Raw genomic sequence first — 14095 nt, 5'->3', positions numbered from 1 at the left:
GCGGAGCGGGAGAATTACCCAGTAGCCCCACCCCCAACGCCGGCTCAGGAGTTACCCAGAATGCACACATGACCTGCATAATTAAACAAATGAAACCAACAACACAAGAAATGTAGAATAATCAGCAACTTACAATAAAGTTAAAAAAGAAAAGAAATGAAAATGTGGAAGATTTTTTTTTTTTAAAAATCAATAAGTTTGAGGAAAACAAAAGAAATATTTGAACCAAGAACTAATTATTGTTTTGCTATTTTGTGTGACGTAAAGACGAGGAAATGACTGACGGATGATGGACAGATGGTTTCTGCTCTGAATCAAACAGGAATAATTTCACGACATGCTTTATTGCAGGTCACTCAGAAATGATCAAACCAAACAAACAGGTATTCATATAGAACAATTGATTATCAATAACACAGTCTGGCTCCTGTTTCTGGTCTACTGGTGTCTCAGCTAATACACAACAAAAGCATCCGGAGGCAGCCAATGGCTTTACAGTCATGTAACAGACAAAAAAACAGTAAAAGGTCAGTTTGAAGTGAGAGAAAACCGGCTTCTGTGTTTGATCACAAGCGAAATGTGTTTTATTCTAAAAAATAAAAATCATAAATAGCTAAATTCATTATGTTAAATATCCAAACACTTGTTTCTGTTGCGTAAACAAATACATCCAAAAGGTCACTAGAAGCTTAAAGGAGGAGACACATTTTCTATCTGATGCGACCAAAGGAACTAGTTCCACCTGCAGGCGGATGAATACGGTCACTGTTCGCTCAGTGCAGTCGTTTCACGTTGGACAGAAAGTTCTGTCCTCAAGTCTTCGTGGTTTAACACCAACGTCAATGTTTAGTCGATAGAATGACATCTGTGACAGGGTCGAGTTTGACATCCGGAGGCTTTAGTTTGGAGGACAGAGGCGTTTCCAGGCAGCTAAAAACACAAATTCACTCAAAACAAAAGGATAAAATGATAATAATCCAATTGTGTTGATATGCTGGCATCTGGCTGGAGGTGTCGGGGTGGGAGCAGTGAGTACATGTGGGACGTAAACCCAGACGCTCTGGTCAGATGGCGGACCTCAGACGGCCGTCTCCTGGTCTTCTCTCTGGATCATCTGGTAATGCTGGCGGTTCTCCAGATATTCAGCCAGTTCCTGGTCGTTGGCCTTCTCAGCGCGCCGCTTGGGCGTCTCACCCTGAAACCCATGCAGACAAAACTAATCAATAGACTGATAGATGGATCAATAGACTGATCAATGAACTCCTCTAACCCCGCAGTGGATCTCACACCAATTTAAACATGAATGCATTTAATTCGCCGGAGGAAAGAAAAAAAATTCGGATGATGGGCTGCTTCCTGTTACCACCAGTTTCACCATGGCAACAGTGAACTACAGCCTTTGTGTGTGTGTGTGTGTGTGTGTGTGTGTGTGTGTGTGTGTGTGTGTAGGAGCGAGGCCAGGGATCCTGCTGTGCTTCGTTTCTCAGTGACACACAGCATTAATCACTTTATAGAAGTGGGTCACATGGTGCTGGAGATCCATTTAAAGTGGACTAAGACCGTCTGGTGGCCTGAGCGCTCAATGCAGATGACCAATCAGACAGCAGGGGGCAGCGCAGACCTCCTCAGACAGCAGGGGGTAACGCAGACCACCTCAGACAGCAGGGATTACATCATGGGTGACATGAAACTGCATGACTGAAATCTTTTCAAACATCATCTTTCTTCGCATTCAGAGAACAGACCGACGTCGTGGGCAGAGGATGGTTCACTGGTAGGTGGGCGTGTTCAGGTGGGTCACCTGCAGGTCGGTCTTCATGAGCGACGCCCCGGCCTCCACCAGGTAGTGACAGATGCTCCTCTGACAGGAAGAGGCGGCTTTATGGAGCGCCGTCTCTCCTCTGAAACACAAGCATCAGTGACGTCAGAACAGTTTGATGAAGGTTTAGAACGAAGGACAGAAACTCCACTCACGTCTCTCTCTCTGTGATATCCAGGTGAGACGCAGGAACTAGAGGTGAAAAATAAAACAGCATCAACCGACTGTCTGAGACCATGTGACCTAAACAGAGGTAAGGATGTGAATAACACACTAACGTATATTATTTGTTACGTAGGCTGTTCACATCAGTACTGCTAAACAACAGTAGCTTCACTTTGTGGTACTTCATGGTATAATACTAAAATGTAATTAGAATAGTCAAGGTGTGAAAAGCACAGGTGCATTTACAGAAAAATTCAACAATGACCATCAGCTTCTCCTGTCCTCACCTGTGTTCTCCTGCAGTGCCCCCTAGTGGTGAAACAAAAGAAACCCCAGGAAAAGATTTTTCTCCTGTGTGATGTTTGTGTGTGTGTGTGTGTGTGTGTGTGTGTGTGTGTGTGTGTGTTTGATGTGTGTGTGTGTGTGTCCACCTGTCGGTCTGTGGTATGTGTACTGCAGCTCTTCAGTGTCTCTCACCGTTGTCGATGAGGTACTTGAGGATCTCTTTGTTGCCGGCCTCCACGGCGTGATGCAGCAGCGTGCAGCCGGCGGCGTCCTGCAGAAGGATGTCAGCCGCCTGCTGGTGGAGCTCCATCAGCTGCACAACACAGACCGACACTCAGGTTCATTTTCATCCAGCTGGAGATGGTTCTTAGAGTATATATATTTCACTCACTCTGTTCAAGTCTTGAGTCTTGATGCAGTTGATCAATTCTGCATCTAAAAAAAACCCAGGAGTGAAATTAATCTGCAGGAAGTGTTTTTATTTGACGTCATCTAAATGTTTAAAAATCTGCATTGGGGGAGCAGCAGAAGAAAAGCACCTTTTTCAGGGTCGTGGGCTGAGGTAGCGCTGGAGGAACTGTCAGAGAGAGAGAAAGCATGGAGTGTTTTAAATTCACACACACTCACACACACACATGCACACACATATACACAGACACAGGCACACACACACGTACCTAATGATGGGTCTGAAATCAGCAGCTGTTGTGTTGGAGCGATGGACATTAAGGATTTTCGCTCCTCTCCTTCAGACCACATGACAGACGGGACAAGATGGACAGCTTCAGAAGCAGCCGTGTTACAAACATGAAGAACAATGTGTGTGGTACCAAAAAATAAAGATGCAAAACTTCATACGTTAACATGTCTGACAGCTGAAGCTGATGGCAGACACACAGGTATGAGTGTAGGTGATGCTGAAGGTGAGTGGTCCTACGGGTGTAGGTGATGCTGAAGGTGAGTGGTCCTATGGGTGTAGGTGACGCTGAAGGTGAGTGGTCCTATGGGTGTAGGTGATGCTGAAGGCGAGTGGTCCTACGGATGTCGGTGACGCTACCTGCAGAGGGTTGTCTTGGAGCTCTGGGACAAAGCATCCACCAGAGAACTGTCGCTGGAGATCCTCTTCCTCTGGAGGTCCCTCACCCTGAAACAAGACACACGGTTGATTACTGACCTTTTATTTAATACAACTCGTCCACTCAGGTGAGGGAGAGCAGTGTCTCCATGGAAACGACTCTTCAAACAGCAGCAGGATGCACATCCAGCTTATCTCTTTATTCACATTCATTCAGTCTCTGGTCACCATGACACACCATCAGCAGCTGCAGGAGGTGCTGTGACCAGTAGGAGGCGCCCAACTCCCACTAACTCCTCACCTGAGTGGTCCTGGGAAACGCCTGACCTCTAAAGATTCACTTTCATTGTGAAATGAGAACAAATCCCAGTCCATTCCCTCACCTGGGTGTGGGGGAGGCGGGGGAGGACGGGGAGCAGGGGAAGGAGAATTGTCTCTGCTGGTCCTGGTGCTCTTCGGAGTCCACCAGATCAGGCATGCTGGGGGAGGTTCCCACGGTCTCCTTGACGACCAGCTCAGGGTCCAGGATGTACAGCTCTTCCTGAGAGATCTCCGTCACATAGTTCAGGTGCTCCTGATGGAGGAGAGGGAGGATCAGGCACATGGTATCCACAGTTATTGATTAACAAGCTTTATTAATTGATTTAACTACTGGTGTTTTATTGATTAATCAAGCCACACACAAGGAGATATAATTCTGGATCTGAAATAAGAAGTTTGGCTCTGGAAGTAAAAATGATATCTTGTTCTTAAATCCTGCAGATGATTAGTTTTATTTTTATACACTTTAAGGTTTCAGGTGTTTGAAGAATTTACAAAAATAATGAAAGAAACAGGAAAGTGTATCAAATCATTCTCCACCAATCAATATTCTGATCTAATAGTAGCTATAAAAAACATTGTTTAAAAAATAACTCTAAAATAGATGGGTTCCATTTAGTCTTTTTACCTGAGCTCTGTCAATCCTGTAGAAACGGTCTGCAGTCGTACCTGAAAGACAAAGATCAGGTGTGAGCTCCAGGTGTGAGCTCCAGGTGTGATTGTGTTGACGTTGTGTGCTCTTTGGACTCACAGTCGAGGAAACACCACTTTGCGGATAACCTCTGTGGACACGGGTGTTCTGCCTTCATCTCATCTCCGTCCTGAGGGAGCAGAGGAGGACTGTGAGACAAACTCTCGCCCAACTACCCTTTGGATTCTGGAGCATTGTGTGTCGGCGTCGCTGCCTTGCCGTACCTGATCCAGGTTGTTGTGGAGACGCTCGATGAGCAGGCGGCAGGCCTCCAGGTCGCTGTCTCCAGGGACGGTGATGATGCCCAGAGGCGTCGCTGCAGATGTGGAGAGATTCTCCGTTAGAAAACGCAGACATGTTTCACATCCAGGTAACAGGAAAACAAACGTAAACACAGAGTTTGTTTATTTGTAACGTAAATAAACGTGGACGGTGGACGGTCACAGGTAACGCTTCCTGACTCACAGGCCTCCTTCAGCCGGTCCTTGTCGTAGTGCAGAGCCTCGTACGCCGCCATGCTGACCCGGTTCAGGCTGACCTGCAGCTGCTCAGGGACAGGTTGCTGACTGCACACACACACACACACACACACACACACGCACACGCACACACACACGCACACACACACACACTCATCAACTATATTATGTTCCTATGTTATTTATACTTATTATTTCGAGACAGGTGTTTACGTTGGAAAACACCAAAAGCATATTATGTGAAATGCCGCAGACAAATCAGCACCTGTGTATTTCTACTGTGGTGTTTATTTCTACTGTGGTGTGTATTACTATTGTGGTGTGTGTTTGTCCTGCGGTGTGTTTGTACTCGTTGAGGTGGGGCATGGAGATCCTCCTCTTTGCCTTCTGCACCATGTTGGCTTGGTTCCTCAGGTCGATGTGGATGATGGAGGGGGCCAGCTTGCAGGGTTCTCCGTCCACCTGCATGGGGATGGACTTGAAGGTGGTGAGGGTCACCTGTTTGCACTGATGGAGGCGTTCACCGTGACCGCCCACCTGCAGCGTGGCCTGGACACAAACGCCATGTGGTCTGGAGCTGGACTCTCATGATAGGCCCAGTGTGATTTTCATGTGGTCGGATAAAAGCTCACCAGAGACGTCATGGTGAATCCGATGACCTCAATACAGCCGTCGTCATGACGTTGTGGTTCAAAGTCCTGATGCTCACCGGGGTGACCCCACGGCACGGTGCCGGCACAGTACCTGCAGGACATTCAGGTGATTCCATGGCTGAACAGACTGAACAGCCTCTCATACTTTGGGTGTGTTTTATGTCGTGACTCTGGGTACCTGGGGATGTTGAGGAAGAGGAGACACTGTAGCTTCATCTCCTGGACTTTGGCTGTCAGGTCTGTGCCGTCACACTGAAGGAGATAGTGACAGTTGAGAATATTTAATTTAAAATCATTTTGCTTCTTTTATTTTGAGATAAAAGACTAAGTCCTCTGTTTGGGTGCTGATTCCAGTTTTTCTGGATATCTGAACTTTATGACCCAACAGTGCCTTTTAATTCTTTAGTCAGTCTACCCTGGCAAAAATGCATCTCACCACTACTCTGATGTGTTTGGCGAGGTCTTTGGAACTCCCGCTCAAGAAATCTGAAAAGGCTGTCTGAAACATACACACACAAAAATATATACATATATATATATATCACCCCAGCATGTATTTATAACAGGATAAAAAATGGAGGTGAGGGAGGGGGTCACACGCACCCCTGCATAGAACATCTTATTCCTGAAGCGGCTGCTGAACTTCTCCGGATTTGCCTCTGAAAAGACAAACAGCAGAAACATGGAGACAAAGCAGATATGTATAATACAAAATATATAACATAAAATATATACTGTAATGGAAGAAAATGTTTTTTTCAGTCTTATTGCTCTCCTATGAGGAAAACAGGAAGTGAACTCAGTCTGTTTACATTTCCATCCATCACTTGACTCTGTTTTATTACATAAGATTTTAATTAGATCACAGATACCACTATCGATACCGGTCAATCATGGTTGGAGATAAGAATAGAAAATGTTCAATCAAGCCTCTAAAGACAGCCTGAAGTGATAAAACAAGATAAAGAGCAGCAGGTTAGCTCAGGCCTGTTTATTCATGTGTTTATTCTATTAGCTCACTTTGGTAACATGCTAACAGTCAGTTATAAAGTCTGCTGGAGATTCAGAGCTAATGATGACAACAGCATCCTCCACTTTGACCTCAGAGGTCAGCTCTAGGCAGCCTACTAATGGTCAGAACCTGGACCTTTCTGTTCCTAAAAGTTTATAAATGGCTATAAATGAAGGTCAGTTAATGGTGACAATCAAGGTCATAAACATTTATAATATAATGATGTGGTGACTGACCTCTGGATTCGTGGAAGCCCAGGGTGACGTGAGCATCGAAGCCCAGACTGAAGTAGTTATTGAAGACGTCGATAGGAAGCTGAGGAGTGGCAGAAATCATCTGGTCATCGGATGAGCATCTGGTTGTAAAGAGCCTGAACTATTCTGACAGTGGACGCACCCGGTCCGTCTGATGCTCGTCCTGGTCCTCTGGTCGGGCCTCCGGGTTCGCCTCAACGTTCAGGTTCCATCGGTCGAGCTGGACTATGTTTCCTTCCTCAACGTGTGAAAGGATCTTTGTGATTGGTTCATCAGTGTAGCCCTGTGGGACGATGGCGTCATATCAGACATGATGATGCTGTGGGTCCGCCCAGTAAAGATCCTGTTAAACTCCAGTAGAACTCACCCCTCCCCAGTTGAGGGTTCTGGCCAAGTCGTTGCCGGTTCCCAGCGGAAGGATGGCGACCGGAGGCTGGGGGCGGAGTTTCAGCTGGTCCAACACCGACAGGATCCAGCCCACCTGCACACAGGTATCCCACACAACTCAACAGACAACACAGTACAGTATGAGTACTACACCGGTATGAGTAGTACACAAGTATGAGTACTACACCAGTATGAGTAATACACCAGTATGTATTGTAGTTTTATGTTTGTTAGTGATTTATCCATGTTAAAAATTATCTTGTAAAACTCTTTACACACTCATTACTGAACTTGTTTGAAATTACATTGTAGATTTTTTAGATTCTATTTGAAATAATCACTTTAATCATCAATAATTAATCAATTAATTTTTTATATAATTTTACATTTAACAGACTATCCCTGCCTTTAAGCATCTTTATATTGTTTTGATGTTGAGAACAAATATATGTTATATATCTGACAATGAAAACAGTAAAACTAGAGTTTCATTGAATGGACGCGAACCAATAACCCTGATTTCAATTAATTGTTGAAATTTATGCGATTCTGATGATGCACAATATAAAATTTATGATTATTTATCATATAGGGCAGCACAGTGGCACTGACGTGTGTTTTGCTATATGCTATGCTTAACTTTTTGATATATGGGTAATGTGTTATATGCTATACTACTTGATATGATCCACTTCAGTGTGGTCAACCAGCTCAGGGCTGCTGTTGGTTCCGGATGTTTTCGGATGTGTTCATGTGCGATATTATGAATAGCTGCATGTATGTTGTGCTCTGAAGTTCTGGTGTGTGTAGGATGACTCACAGTGCCGTCTCCTCCACAGGCCAGGACCCTCAGGTTGGGTACTTTGGCAAACAGCTCTAACCTGCAGGAAACAAAAAGCGAAGGACTGAAAAAATACCGTCTGGACAGATCAGGAAGGACTGGTTGGACTGGAGAGATGCAAGAATGATTGACAAGAGTGTGACAGGTGATTGTAAAAGTTTGTCTGCACACATATCAATGTTTACTAAGACTTATGAAGAAGCAGAGGACCAATCAGAGCTCAGACCTGCAGCAGTTCTTACTTGAGAGACAAAAAATAGACACATTTCTCAATGAATGAATCAGTTCTGATGAGGATAGATGGCTGATCTCACCCCTCTCTGGGTCCTCCCTTTGTCAGGTCAAACACCTGCCGAGGGTTCAGGTACCACATGAACGACTGCATGACCTTTGTCCCCTGAAGGTAAGAAAAGATGTATTTAAATTGAAAATGTTGGAGCCAGACAGGCTGATCTAGTAGAACCTGACAATGACGATCGAGGATATATCAATATGTCGACCGGTTCCTCTCGTATCTGTATCGTACCTGGTTTCCTCCACTCTTCGGGTTCACAAACACCAGCAGAGGCTTCATCAGCTGAGAGGGGAGGGGCTTAACCAGGAAGGGCTTCCAGCGGCCGTCCTGGAGCTGAAGGACAAAGCAGAGAAGAAACACATGAAAACAAACAAATAAAAAACACGATTATCAACAAGTAACAAATGTGTGACAAGACCTCCTCACCTCTCCCCCCTTCTTGCTTGACTTGCTGCATTTCACCGATGTCCTTTTCTTCTTCTTACTGGACTTTAAAGACGTCTGTAGACAGAGACTCACGTCATTGGCCAGACTAAAATAGTGGACTAAAATATTTTAAAATACAGAACAAAGATGATAAAAACAAGAATTCAAACAGACTGTGATCAATTGAAGCTAATCTCATCGAGCTAACGCTTTTAGTTTCAAGGCTGTACTAAAGAACTTAGATCTTGGTCTTCAGGATGATGATGATGATGATGAGGAGGAGGTTTGTGTTCAGACCTTTTGTGGTGGTGATGAGGCTAAGAGCTGTGTGAGTACCTGTGCCCTGCGGACCCTGATGATCCAAGTTGGAGGGATGATGACGGCAGCGTGAGCTCCCAGAGAGCAACACTCCTCAATCTGCTGCAGCATGAAGCACGTCACCTTGTTGTGATACTGAAACATAGATTTAAAAGGTCAAACATGTAGACTCCCAGGTTTTCTTTCTGATTCCAGATCTTCTAATTGTGGGGCAAAGACGTACCGCCTGTTTGCACCAGGAGCAGCTGATCGCAACAATCTCTTTGTTGTGGAATGAAAACTTTTGCTGAAAACCCTGTTGGTGAAACAAGATGATCCGTCAGCTCAGTCCAGAAGCCTCGCACCAACTAAATGTAGACAGGCTGACGGGGGCTCACCTTCCCACACTGCCGGCACTTCCCTGTCTGACGCCTCCTGTGGACCCAGTGGTGTCGCACAGCAATGGACTGAAATACAACAGCATACTAATGGTTGGACACCAGTTATAAAGATAAGAGGATTCAAACCCTTTGGATTCAGGTTCAAAGACTTCAGATCTACGTCTCTACTCTATGCAGATGATGTGATTCTGTTGGCCCCAACAGGTCACTGCCTTCAGCAGCACCAGATTTTCCATGAGACAGCTGGACCAGATTTTCTATATCTACAGGCTTCACTCTCAACATAGTCAGAGACAAACTTTCACCAGCTATTGACTCAACAATCTCAAACACCCAAACTAAACTCACACAGGTGTCAGTGGGACTCACCTCTCGGACGGCTCGAGATCCTGGTTCCCTGAAAGACGGCTTGCACCTGAAGTTAATCTGAACAGTGAGGAGAAGCGGTGAGCAGTGACATGAACCAGTGATAAAGCTGATGCTGATCCACAGTTACCTTCTCCAGCTGCTCCATACAGGTGGTGTGGACCGATATCTTACAGCCTGAACATTTCTTCCTCGCCACAGACTTTTGCTGCAGAACATGAAAACATTTTGAGCTAAGTTTTATTATCAGTTAAAAGAGGTCAGAGGATTTGGAAAGGGTCATCTTTTTTTGATGAAGAAAGGAGTGTAGTTTAGATAATGGAGAAGAAAACTTTCATTTGTTCCTGTCTTTCTATTTACTTTCATTTGCAGTTTTGACCTCTCTCAGCCACCATACTTAACTGATCTATCATCTTTCTGCTGCGGCTCACACTCAACCCGTCTATTATATGAACGCTAATACGGGTAAAATATTACAAAGTACTGAAGATCAATTAAACTATCACAACTATGGACACGTCACCGATCCACCTACATGTCTTTGGCCAGTGGGAGGAGCCTGGAGGGATCCCACTCTGCTCACCACTGACGATGTCATACATGAATAATTGTAAGGAATTACAAATACAGGTATGAGGGGCCACAGTTCAAATAGTAAAGTGTTTCTGACGACAGGGGGCGCTGTGACTCACCAGGGATCTGGCTATGCAGTACTGCTCTCCCACATAACAGAAGTCTCCTGAGCCACTGGTCTCAAACCAGATGTGGTCACCAACCTGAGCGCTGTCCTGCAACGGAGAGCAACACAAACTGTTTCAATCATCTGATCCTCAAATAGAAAAAAAAAATAGATGAAAAGTTTAGCAATCAATTCTTTATTTTATTGGCTGTTGGAGGTAAAGAAAAGCTCCAGGTTCAGTCAGATGTAATCTACAAACTAATCACTAGATGTCATTAAGTCTCCTGTGACTGTTGTCTTAGTTGGTCCAGTTGTCTTCTGAACATTTAGAAAACTAATTGTTTTCATTCTGGATTTGTTTATCACTTTCTCCAGTAGAAAAATCCAACATATCAGTGATATCCCATTTAAGTAGGGTTTTACAGTAGAAAATAAAATTAGAAAATGTAATAATGATTATTCAAGCAGCACCATATTCCCTGAAGCTGCATTGACAGTAGGCTGATAGACATGTTTTAGTTTTACCAGTTGAAGAAAGTTAGCCCATCTCAATATATTAAAGAAACTTTTAACCAGTTCCTGCATATTAAAAAAGTAGCATAAATTAATTCATAATTCAAGTACAGTGAAAACACCACCAATCCTTTAATAAAGTACTGTTGTGTCAGCCTACCGGTCAGCAGTGACTTACTGTCCAGTCCACTGTGCTGCTGGGCTCCTGGACCGCTGATCCTGATGTCGTCGCATTGGGGGGAGCCATGTGCTGTAGACCCGACTTTGTGATGGCTTTCCTGAAACCACGGGAAAAATAAAAGACTTAAGAAAACCGACACTATTGTTTTAAGTTGGAGTGATGTTTCCCCTCAGCTGCAGGCTGCTGGATGAAGTCTTGCTTTTCCATAACGCAAACTAGCAGAGTTCCTCAAGCAAACAAAACCATCACCACCAGCATCTCTTAGTAAGCGTGAACAACCAGAAGAAGACCGCCTCCATCCGAGGGTGCATTAATATTATTCAGTTGTTAGCGTTTTAAAGCAGGTCTCCTGCTCAGGCATCCAGAAACACAAGCATCCATTCATTGACCTTAGCAACAAGCTGTTATCGGTAAGTCGTTGTTAGCAGGAGCTGCTAATGAGCCTCAGCTCCATGGAAGAGAGCAGAATCTCTGATTAATAAGACGGGACATCAACTCATCAGCATCAAAATGTGCCTCCTGATGCTTCCAGCTTTTATCTCCACCCATGAACTGAATTAAAACATCCGAAATTAAACGTATGTCTGCTAAAATAAAAAAAAAAGATTTAAATAAGAGTATGAAACAATTATTTATTTCTTTTAGATGAAGGTTTATCTACGAGGCTCCTGAGGAGTCATTAAAGATTCTCCGGGTGATATTAGGTACAATGAATGTCTCAATGTTTGTGCATGTGTGTGTGTGTGTGTGTGTGTGTGTATGTGTGTGTGTGTCTGTGTGTTAGCATTTTTTTGTGACTATTCCAGCTACAATACAGACAGCAGGAAGAAACTGTGTTTTGAAGAACCGTCACTGGGGTTTGTTCTTACTGGAGAAACATCACACAAACATTCAGACACGCTATGCTAACTTTAGCCGTCATGAGGTCAGGGTCTACATACAGCAGGAAGTCACTCCAGCTCTCCAGGTGCGAGTCGTAGCTATGGGCCCCCAGTGGGCTGAGGGCTCCGGGGCCCCTGTTTAAGGCTGTGTGGTTGAGGTAGTAGACTGAACTCTTGCGGTTTGGCAGCAACACTCCTCTTCCTGGCCAGGGGCTTCCAGCCTTGGAGATGGTGGAGATCCTTCTCCTCTTCCTGTTGCAGGAGGAGCGATAGCGGCAGGGGGCGCAGTCTCCTCCAAAAACTTGAGAGGAGTTCCTGCGGAGGCAGCGAGGGGCCCTGATGAGGGGCCGCGACGTCTGTGGAGGCTGAGGAGTGTGTCTTATCACCTCCAAGACTGAGGAGGAACGAGTGGAACAGGGGCTGGAGGTTTGGTCAGCTGACCAGGAGATATCATCATCATCATCCTCCTCCGACAGCTGGCTGTGTTCTGATTGGCTGTCATTGGCAGTGGAGTAATGGCTGCTGCTGTCGTCTCCTTCTGAGTAGTGGCTGCTGGACCTCACCTCCACCTGCTGCTCCCCTTCTGGCGGCCGCTTCACCACGCCCTCCTCCTCTTCCTCCTCGGCCATCTGAATGAGGCTGGCGAGCAGCATGGAGGGCCCCAGCAGGTGGGTGTCGATGGTCCGCAGCTTCCCTACCTTCCTTCTGCAGACAGCGAACCTGGGGTTGAAGCTGGGAGTGGTGGTGCTGGAGCGCCGACGGTTTTGCCCCGCCCATCTGCTGCGTCCACCTGTCTTTGCTAGGCGTCCCCCCCCAGCAAACGGCTGCCCCCCTGGCAGCTGGACGCTGGAACGTCGTCGCTGGATCAACGTGGAGGAGGGCAGGCCGACGCTGGACCGGCGACGGGCCTTACTGGTCGGGACGGCCACGCTGGGCCGCCGCATCTTGACCCCTGCATCCAACTGTAGAGCTGCATCCTTCCTCTTAAAGTGACGGCGGAAAAACGTATCCATAGCGACCGATATTGCAGGGGGAGTCCTGAAATATTCCTTCTCTCTGGCTGTTGGGACCAAAAAGTAGTTAGTCTGGAGCTCCGACTAGAGTCTGACCTGATGAAAATATTATTATAATATTCTTCAAAATCAAGGAAGATCGTATCCTTAATTTATTCAATATGAAATAATTTACATCTATTTTTATATTTATAAAGCAAACCTGCTTCTTCAGGTCATAAAGTCTCGTCAACAACAAACAGTAGAGGACAGTAATACGATGCTGTAGCGATACGATGTTGTTATTGCCAATATCACAATGATTGAATACTGCAGTATTTCCTGTACAGAGTACACAGATCATGTATCAATCGTTTCATCCTCAGGTTTCAGATGTTAAAAATCTCACAAAAGTTTTAGCTTCTAAATACCACGATCCTAAGAAAGTTAAACCAGTAGTCACCCAACCACCCACACACAGTTCACCAAAAAAGGCCCATGAACTCAAACAACTCATCCAACGTCGATGAGGACGACGTCAGGATGATGTCATGAGCCTGTCGACACCTCTCCTCAAGTTTTGTAAAGGTTATAACTCTCTATGAATGATGGCAGCACTGGCTGCATATTAAATGTTAGCTGTTTGTAACGCAAACAAAGACATTTATGTGTCGATGGTAGAACAAGCTGAGCAGTGGCACCTTCATAGCAATCTCTTGTAGTGTAGCGTAGCCTACCTTGGTTGCTCCGTAATTTGTTTAGAACTATTGAGTCATAAAATCACTTCAAAAAGAGTAGATTTGCTGTAATATTTGCTAGCCTGAATAAACTTCCTGTATTTGGACCGACACCACCAGAGCTCCTGGTTCTGCTGCTGTGCTCGGTGTTTATGGATAAACGCTGAAGGGATGAGGGTTCACTGCTTTAACCTGACAACAAACATGAATTATGAAACACTGAGGAAGAGGAGGGGTCGTCTCCAGGGAGAGCAGCGGGACTACAGGAAGGAACAATAATTAAGGCCACAGCTACATGCTGGCTTGTCTTCCTCATCACACCATCAATTAGTCTGTGACGACGGT

General features: G+C 45.3%; 1 protein-coding gene across 3 annotated transcripts; it reads right to left on the bottom strand.

Moving 5' to 3' along the window:
• Positions 1-325: 325 nt before the first annotated feature.
• Positions 326-13140, bottom strand: dgkzb (diacylglycerol kinase, zeta b). Of its 3 annotated transcripts, none has more exons than XM_068312541.1 (33): positions 12082-13138; positions 11138-11237; positions 10460-10555; positions 9898-9975; positions 9771-9827; positions 9399-9467; positions 9245-9316; positions 9040-9156; positions 8704-8778; positions 8509-8610; positions 8297-8379; positions 7962-8022; positions 7122-7235; positions 6897-7037; positions 6737-6815; positions 6092-6147; positions 5925-5987; positions 5667-5740; positions 5468-5579; positions 5101-5384; positions 4822-4922; positions 4581-4672; positions 4417-4486; positions 4294-4334; positions 3728-3918; positions 3327-3413; positions 2947-3015; positions 2809-2846; positions 2661-2704; positions 2462-2582; positions 1975-2011; positions 1802-1901; positions 326-1195 (listed from the first exon to the last, which is right to left on the bottom strand). In XM_068312541.1, the coding sequence occupies exons 1-33, from the start codon at positions 13032-13034 to the stop codon at positions 1079-1081; spliced, it is 3894 nt and encodes a 1297-aa protein (XP_068168642.1). In that variant the 5' UTR covers positions 13035-13138; the 3' UTR covers positions 326-1078. The 3 variants fall into 3 exon arrangements, with proteins under 3 accessions (XP_068168642.1, XP_068168645.1, XP_068168643.1); XM_068312544.1 differs by having other exon boundaries at positions 5185-5384; positions 12082-13136; XM_068312542.1 differs by lacking the exon at positions 5925-5987 and having other exon boundaries at positions 12082-13140.
• Positions 13141-14095: the final 955 nt, after the last annotated feature.

This window comes from Antennarius striatus, chromosome 4 (assembly GCF_040054535.1).
Source record: "Antennarius striatus isolate MH-2024 chromosome 4, ASM4005453v1, whole genome shotgun sequence".
Lineage (NCBI taxonomy): Eukaryota > Metazoa > Chordata > Actinopteri > Lophiiformes > Antennariidae > Antennarius > Antennarius striatus.
Note: the sequence above shows the minus strand (reverse complement) of the source record. Positions and strands in the feature narration are given on the sequence as shown.

Bases quoted from the DNA above. Each gene is read 5' to 3' on its own strand.
- dgkzb (XM_068312541.1), bottom strand. From the start codon at position 13,034: ATGGATACGTTTTTCCGCCGTCACTTTAAGAGGAAGGATGCAGCTCTA. The intron at 9,976-10,459 runs GTGAGTCACAGC...CATGTTCTGCAG, and splicing joins ACTGCATAGCCAGATCCCTG to CAAAAGTCTGTGGCGAGGAA. The intron at 8,380-8,508 runs GTACGATACAGA...TCTTACCTTCAG, and splicing joins CGAAGAGTGGAGGAAACCAG to GGGACAAAGGTCATGCAGTC.